Source organism: Podarcis erhardii (assembly GCF_964252035.2).
Source record: "Podarcis erhardii genome assembly, chromosome: 4".
Taxonomy (NCBI): Eukaryota; Metazoa; Chordata; class Lepidosauria; order Squamata; family Lacertidae; genus Podarcis; species Podarcis erhardii.
This window is the reverse complement of record NC_138508.1, coordinates 3,134,151-3,142,762: the sequence shown is the minus strand read 5'-3', so window position 1 is coordinate 3,142,762 and position 8,612 is coordinate 3,134,151. Positions and strand designations below refer to the sequence as shown.

The 8,612-nt window shown below is 44.5% G+C and overlaps 1 protein-coding gene across 1 annotated transcript in view; it reads left to right on the top strand.

The window, feature by feature from the left end:
- Nucleotides 1-3,857: 3,857 nt before the first annotated feature.
- The window catches only part of LOC309340597 (uncharacterized protein), a gene marked incomplete at its 3' end in the record, with an annotated part of 141,695 nt that continues 136,940 nt past the window's right edge, over nt 3,858-8,612 (top strand). The window contains exons 1-2 of the mRNA XM_081859483.1: nt 3,858-4,336; nt 5,081-5,573. Coding sequence (XP_081715609.1) covers nt 5,172-5,573 — 402 coding nt within the window. The 5' untranslated portion in view covers nt 3,858-4,336; nt 5,081-5,171. The remainder of the gene's footprint in view (nt 4,337-5,080; nt 5,574-8,612) is intronic.

Genomic DNA, 8,612 nt, shown 5'->3' with positions numbered 1-8,612 from the left:
AACTTGACAATTAACAATGTGTACTTGGTTCCTGATTTGAAGTTCAATCTGCTGAGTGTTTCGCAGATCACAAAGAAAGGACTGGTCTTGTCCTATGATAAGGAAAGCTGCAAAATCTTCAAAGATGGAGAGCTGTATCTTTCTGCCAGAGAAAGATCATTTGAGGAATCTGATTACAATATGTTATCATTTGAGGAATCTGATTACAATATGTCTATTGTATGTGATTCTAACATTTCTCTTGCAGGTGTGTCGAAAAACGTCCAGAAGGCGACGAGGATAACTAATGATTTTCAGCGAGTGTATGCTGATGTGATTGGTCCTCTAGAACCATCTAGAGGCAATGCAAGATATCTTGTGTGTGTGGATCATTTCTCGCATTATGTATGGATATTCATTTTGCAGAATCTCAAGGAAGCCTTAGAAAGGTTTCAAGAGTTTTGTGATAAAATTAAGAGTGTTCATGATGCTAACATTGATTATCTTTTCACAGATGAAAAGCCAGTTTTTCTTTTACAGGATTTTCAGGATTTCCTGTAAAAGCAAGGGATACAACATAAGGTTGCTGTTTCTGCAGGTGCATGGAACAAAAGTGTTTGTGTAAAAGTGAACAGAGAATTGCAAAATGGCATGAAGGCACAATTGCTGAGTTCACATTTGCCACATGAGTTTTGGGCTGAATCTTTATTGTGTTATTGTTACTCTTGGTTGAGAAAACAAAAAAATTCCTTCCAGTAGCACCTTAAAGACCAACTAAGTCAGTTCTTGGTATGAGCTTTCGTGTGCATGCACACTTCTTCAGAAAACGAAAGCTCATACCAAGAACTGACTTAGTTGGTCTTTAAGGTGCTACTGGAAGGAATTTTTTTGTTTTGACTATGGCAGACCAACACGGCTACCTATCTGTAATTGGTTGAGAAAGGTTTCAAAAGATATGGAATGTGTTAGTGTTTTCAGAACTCACAGGGTTAAAGAGTTCAGTGTGATGTCCCTCAATTCCTGTCACGTGACTCAGGAAGCAGGGAGGAGACTGGGAGGAGATCAAGTGAAGTCTCCTCCCTGCTTCCTGAGTCACGTGACAGGAATTGAGGGACATCACACTGAACTCTTTAACCCTGTTAAAGAGTCCAGCCTCTCCAGGACTCAGTCCATCACAGAATGTTCTCCTTTTGAAAGGTTATTCCACAGAAAACCTTCTGTAGGACATTTTAAGGTTTTTGGCTCTCATGTCAAGACTGAAGCTCCAGGTGGAGAAAAGAATGCCAGAGGCATTTTTGTGGGTTATGAAAAGGGTCTCTACAGAGTAATTTTGTCTGAATCTGGTCAGGTGATTCTCACAAAATTTCTAGAAAGTGCTCCTGAACAGGAGAGAGTAATTGTTCACACATATCCCACTGAGGACAATTCAGATGATGATGGCGATTTTTCTGATTACAGTGGTACTGAGAGTGACACAGATAGCTCAAAGAGCTCTGTTGACACAGTCATTGAGAGGAAATCTCACATAATGGATAGACCTTCACAGGTTAAAGATGAACCACTGTTTACCATTGGAACTGGTTCTCCAAAGAGTCCTGAGAATGAACCAGTCAGCAAAGAGGATCAGCACCTCATACGCAGGTCTGAGAGGGTTACAAAGGGCGTACCACCCAAGAGGTATTCCAAAGAGTTTGCTAACTCAGCTGTTGCATGTGTTACTATTGTTGACAACTCAAGACAGGTTACAGGTGTGTCTAAGTCAGAGACAAAGACACAACAGGGAGTTGCTAAGCGTAACACTACATTCCCTAGCCAAGGTAATGCAGAAGCACTCATTCCTTGGAAAGCAGACAACCAGAGAGGTACACTGGGGAAACCAGTGGCGGGTAGTTCCAAGGGTGGAACTGAAACAACAGGGGATTGTTGTATGTATAACAACTGTTTGTTTTCTTCTCTGGATCAAGCTTTGTTCGCAGGTCACATTGATTCATATGGGGGAGTATGTTATGATATGGATGCAATGCAGCTGCAAACTGCTAGCTTGAAAACATCACATGATGGGAATGTTGGGACTGTCTGTGGGAAACAGTGGGACAGTCAGTTCACAGGGCAATGCACCGGAATTTGCTCAGAGTGTAATTTGAGACCTTCCTCTTGCTCTTGTACAGGAAGTCTTTGTCACTTGTTTGTCGATGCTTGAAGAGAGCAGACATGATTTTTGTAATGCTGAAGAGTCAGAAATAAAGCCATGTAAAAACGTTTCTGACCATCTCTTTCCCCTGCCGGGGGAGCAGGAAAGAATGGGTGTGCTCTTCCCACGCTGGGGAGGGTCGCCTATCAAGGTCTGCCTGGACTGCCGGGACGTGGGCAGCCAGAGTAGATCATCGGAACTCAAGCCGGGGGCCTGGGAGAGTTGCCAGCGTCTCCCGATAGAGGCTTGAATTCCAACCCACAGCCTATTTGTCTGAAAATTTTACCACTACGGAACAAGGTTTGCCTCCCTGCATGCGAACAGTAGTGGCGACTGCCACTCTGACTGAAAGAGAACTGACAGGTTCACCTTTGGACAAGAAACCACGTGCGTCACTGCTCATGCTGTGCCAGCATTGTTGGACATGAAAGGAACTTATTTTTCTATCCCAAGCAGAGATGAAGCGCCTAGCAGCTGACTTATACTGCCCATGCACCCGCGGTTGCAGCTGCGAATTACTGAGACTCTTAACCTGGTCACACTACCACCTATGGGAGAGGATGAGCCTCCGACACCTGACTGCATATATTCCAGCAGGCCTGATTTGAAGGATGAAGCAAACCACAGGCAGTATCAGATTGGACTGCTACAATTGATCTACACCAACCCCTTTGACTCACCATCTCCTGGTGCCCTACAGACGCCGCCACACGCTTCTCCTCACTGCATCGGCTCGGCCCCACCCACCAGACAACCACCCTGCTGGAAGCTGGCATCTCTACGCACGGAAAAAGGAGAATCCAGCGTGGACTAAAAGAGGACATTTTCTTTTCTTTCCCTTTGAATATGTAGCTTTGTATATTGCTTTGTGGGAGGTAACCCAGGTATTAGAAGAAGGAAGGTATTATTAGGAAATAGATATATCCCTGTGCCCAAATGATGCAGGTAGGGCTGTGGAGGGACATGGTGCCTTGGAATGAGTCCTCAGTTACGGCCCCGATTTTGGGTTCCGCTGGATTTTGTGCCACGTTAAAATTGACAGAAGGAGCCTGTTGCTTTAACATCTCTGACTATGGTGAAGCTTTTTGACACCTGGCAGCAGAAGTAGAGAAAGTAGCCCATGTTCCTGTCCCGACCTGGAACGGATGGGACATGTCTTGGTTGACTGAGTGGCTTCTGAACCTTGGATGGCTTAGAGGATTTTAATGATGTTAATAGGCCCCGGGCTAATCTTGCTTCTTTTCTGCTCCTGTATACACTGCTTAATGCAATGCTTGCAAAATATGATGCGTAAAATGATGTCATTAATGATTCGGCCTCAGATTATAGCACTGACATGAGAATACCAGCCAGTGCCTTGGGACGAGTCGTAAGGCTGTCCAAAAGAAGAGGGGGGAATGAAGGAATGGGTTTCTGTGTAGTAAGTTTTAAAACTGTCTCAACCCCCCCCCCTTTTGTTCTTTCAAAAGAGAGCACTTTTAAATGCGTAAAACGTGAACTGTTCAGCAAAACCATAATAAGGACACAACTGCATAAACAGTTCTCTCCTTTATCAATCACAGCAAGGGATGGCCTTGACTCTTCAGGGGAACAAAGAAAACACGTCAGAACTTTATCTTATGTGCTGGCCACAAAATACGCACAAGACCAATGTCCGGGGGAAACGCCAGAGCGTGTTCCCGGAGATTATGACCGCTTCCCAGATAAGAGTAGGAAGAGGAAGATCCTTTTATGGTCAGAAGTACAGGAAGGAAGATCCTTTTATGGTTGAGAGTACCAGAGCAGGAACATATGTGATCTCAACCTGTATACGTAGGCCGACGTGGTTGGGCTCCTAGGGGAGGAGTGAGAGGGTGCCTGGAGGATATATAAACTGCATGAAACTTGTCATTTCTTTGGACTTGCTGTGGACTCACCACGCAGGTGCCTTCTGCTATCCGGAGAGCAGAATAAACTCTTTCTTTGAACCAACTCGGTGCCGTTTTGACTTCCTTCCTCCTGTCCCGGAGCAACGCAGACCCAATCGGTGAACTCCAATAAGGCTACAATGGGAAGTCCTGCAACGAAAAGTGCAATGTGCAAATCACTCTCCATTGTTTTTATTGCCTGTGCCATTGGGATTGATCTAGGATTTGACCTGGCAGATTGAGCATGACCAACGTCTTGGTGAGTAGTAGACACAGCCTGTTTAATTATCCTAAAAGGTAAGAAAAATGCAATTCATTATCGTCATTATTTCATTCCTATACTGCTTTATGTTTTAAAGAAAAAAATTCATAGCAGTTTGCAGCACGTCAAAGCATTAAATAAAACAATCCGGAAATGGGTTTCACATGTAAGTCAGACCAAGCCCAGAGAATAAAACATGACCATAAGCAGAGAACATGGACTGAGTGCATCTGGCCTTAAAGGAGCCTGAGAATTTTATTCACTGACTGACTCCTCTTAGATTTCACCCACTTCCTTCCAGATCACAAAAATGGCACATTCAACACATGTACAAAATTTCAAAATATAAATATATACACCCTGTTTCATTCTTTTATGCTGCTCTGCCTTTCACAAAACCTGTGTCCTCGGCCCAGGCAAATACTTGGCATTCAGGGCATACCATAACATCAGAGAACATCTCCAGCCATGGATGTTCTCACTGCAAGTTTAAGAAAGTTGGTGGATTAACATTTTTCCTATGAGGTTTTACGTTACTCTTGTTGGTGCTGGTAGACTCTTCTGCCTCTTTGTCTGGTTTCCTAACAATTTTGGCATTGCTGCCAAAAAAATCTGAAATCCCCCCCCCCCGTACTGTATTTATTGACAAAGGGATTTTGCAGGATTCTTGGGTGATAAGGGGGGAAAGAGAGAGAGGAGGGTGTATAAACTTTATAGCAGAACAATGTATTTGCTTTGTAGGATTTCCTAAAGCTTTTCACTACGACAGACAGAACTTGGCAGAAGACCAAAGGGTTCCTTCCGATCTCTCAGAGGCTTCCTGAGAGCACAGATGGATCAGCGAGACTCAGCTGGCCCTCGAACAGGAAGAGGCCATGCCATCCAAACCGGGAGCAGTGGGGGATTCTGGGAAAACTCTGTGCAGAAGATCCATGGTGAGGTGGACACCCTCCGCTCAGAGGTGCAGAGCCAGCAGTTGAGGCAGTTCTGCTGCCAGGAGGCCAAGGGACCCCGAGAGGTTTGCAGCCGACTCTACCACCTTGACCGTCAGTGGCTGAAGCCAGAAAGGCACACGAAAGCTGAGATGCTGGACCTGGTGATCTTGGAGCAGTTCCTGGCTGTCCTTCCCCCGGAGATGGAGAGCTGGGTGAGGGAATGCGGAGCGGAGACCAGTTCCCAGGCGGTGGCCCTGGCCGAAGGTTTCCTCCTGAGTCAGGCAGAGGAGAGAAAGCAGGTGAGAGAGAAAGCAGGTGAGAAGAGACTTTCCTCTGGATACTCCCAAAGGGCTCCAAACAGGACAGAAAACATCCCATAATGTTCTGCTGATGGCCCATTCTTTTTCTGCAAGGCATCCATGAAATGAGATCTAACACCCTTCAAGTTTTTGGCCCTGACATTCATTTAATAATCCTTCTCGTCATTCTCTGTTTTGAATCCTTGTTTCTTTCTCAGGGAAAGGTTCTCTTTGCAGAAATGGACCTGGATTCTTGTGAGGCAGAGAGGCCTCCATTGGACACCAGAGAGTGGCCACTGGGTAAGGAGGAAGGAGTTTTTTCTCCATTTAGTCTCATTATGTTGGTTTTCCCAAATCACCTGTGGGTTCTTTTCATATTTTATTGGGGGAGATAGTTGGGGCTAAGAGCCCAGAGGAGGGGAGATATATATTTTCACAACTAACATCTCCAATGCACCCAAACATCCAAATGCACTCAGCAGGCCAGACTTTCTCAAAGGCCCCTGTGCAGTTTCAGATGCACTGATTTACCTGTGAGAGATGCAGGCACTCTGGGCCTCCCCCTTAACTTTTTCCTCTTGCAGATGACAGAATGATGCCCGCAAGAACTCTTCATCCATCTTTTCAAGGGGACAGAATGGAAGCAGCAGCTGTGGATCCGGATCAGGTCAGGGGAAGCTGCCTTGTGGGGACAGAGGCCAAGGGGTGGAACAACGTCCTAGCTCAAGGAGTGGTGGTGAACAACAGTGTTGTCTCAGAGGAGGACATTTCCCTTTTTCCTTTAGGGTCCAGTGTGCTTTGAAGATGTGGCTGTTCGTTTCACAGATGAGGAGTGGGAGTTGCTGGATCCTGACCAGAGAGTTCTGCATAAAGATGTCATGGAGGAGAATCATGGGATCGTGGCCACTCTTGGTAAGGATCTCTTTGCAATCAGAATATCTGTTTTTAAATTCAAAACAGCTCTCTGTGATGAATCTCATATATTTTCACAGAACTCAACAATGCCCCCTTAAGACACCTGGGATTACAATATTGCAGCTTCTAAACAAGGATCAGTCTGGTCTGAACTCCCCAGGCCATTTTAACTCAACTTCAGAGTTGTTAGGGAAGTTGAAGTAGCTTCTGTCAGGTTTTCACTTTTTGTTTCTCCTCCCATTAGTCTTTGGTTGTCCAAAGAGAAGACTGACATTGGAAACGGGGGGATGCCATGATGGAGCCAAAGAAAATCCATTCGAGAGAAGAGCCAGGCTTATCGAATCACAGGTTCCCCTAAGGATGTCGGTTGATCCCCGTTAATTAATGCACCCAACCCTTCAGAAAACCATCCATCTAACCCACTTGTGTTATTCCTCTATTACGAGAGTTAACAAGCATTCTTCCTTAATTTCTCCCTGAGTCTCTAATCCATTTCTCTTCATTGTAGATGGACTGGAAATCAAGAACAAGGGTGACCATGACAAAATCCCCACAATGGAGAAGCTGAATAAATATCTTGAATGTGGGAAAAGTTCCTATTCCACTTCCCATCAAAGAAATCCCATTGGGAAGAAAGCATATCAGTGTGTGGAATGTGGAAAGTGTTTCAGTCAGAGAGCCAATCTCTCTTCCCATCAAAGAATTCATACAGGGGAGAAACCCTATCAGTGTGTGGAATGTGGAAAAAGCTTCAGTCAGAGTGCCAGTCTCACTTCCCATCAAAGAATTCATACAGGGGAGAAACCATATCAGTGTGTGGAATGTGGAAAGAGCTTCACTCATAGCTCCTCTCTCACTACCCATCAAAGAATTCATACAGGGGAGAAACCCTATCAGTGTGTGGAATGTGGAAAGAGCTTTAGTCGCAGCAGCAATCTAACTTCCCATCAAACAATTCATACAAGGGAAAATCCCTATCAGTGTGTGGAATGTGGAAAAGGCTTCACTCATAGCTCCTCTCTCACTTCCCATCAAAGAATTCATACAGGGGAGAAACCCTATCAGTGTGGGGAATGTGGAAAGAGTTTCAGTCACAGCCACAATCTCACTTCCCATCAGAGAATTCATACAGGGGAGAAACCCTATCAGTGTGCGGAATGTGGAAAGAGCTTCAGTCACAGCCACAATCTCACTTCCCATCAAAGAATTCATACAGGGGAGAAACCCTATCAGTGTGGGGAATGTGGAAAGAGCTTCAGGAAGAGCTCCCATCTCACTTCCCATCAAAGAATTCATACAGGGGAGAAACCCTATCAGTGTGGGGAATGTGGAAAGAGCTTCAGGAAGAGCTCCCATCTCACTAAGCATCAGAGAATTCATACAGGGGAGAAACCCTATCAGTGTGTGGAATGTGGAAAGAGCTTCACTGATAGCTTCAAACTCACTTCCCATAAAAGAATGCATACAAAGGTCGGAAAAACCATTATACAACTTTAGGAGCCAGTCAAATCCGCACCTTTTTAACTAGGCCTTTGGCTGATTGACATCTAATGCCCTTTTAACGTGGTGTTTTGTGTTTTTATGTTGTAACATTCCTGAGGCCTGTGGGTGTAGGAATAGGCACTAACTCTTAAACGCCTATGGGTCTTTGCCTCCCCCATATTATATGGGAGGAGGCCACCCCCGGTTTTCTTTTCTTTTTTCCCCCAAATGCAAGTTTTTATTCCTCTGCAACTTGCCATACAATTTCTTTTTCAATTTGCCCTCTTAAAAAATAAAAATAAATAACGCACAAAGGTCATGAGAAAAACATTTTTTTCAACTCATGAGAAGAAAAACATTTTTTTTCAACTCATCATAAATCATTTCCCAGTACTATTTTACCTTTCTACATGCCCACCACATATGAAAAAAGTTCCTCCTATTTCTTTACATTTCCAACACATATCTGATTCAACTTTACACATCTTGGCCAACCTGCTCAGAGTTAAATGCCATCTATGAATCATTTTCAAATAGTTCTCTTTCAGAGAATAACACACGGTAAATTTCAAATCTCTTTTCCAGAGTTTCTTGCAGAGGCTTAGGCTTGTATTGTGTCCTATATCTATTGACCAGTGTGTC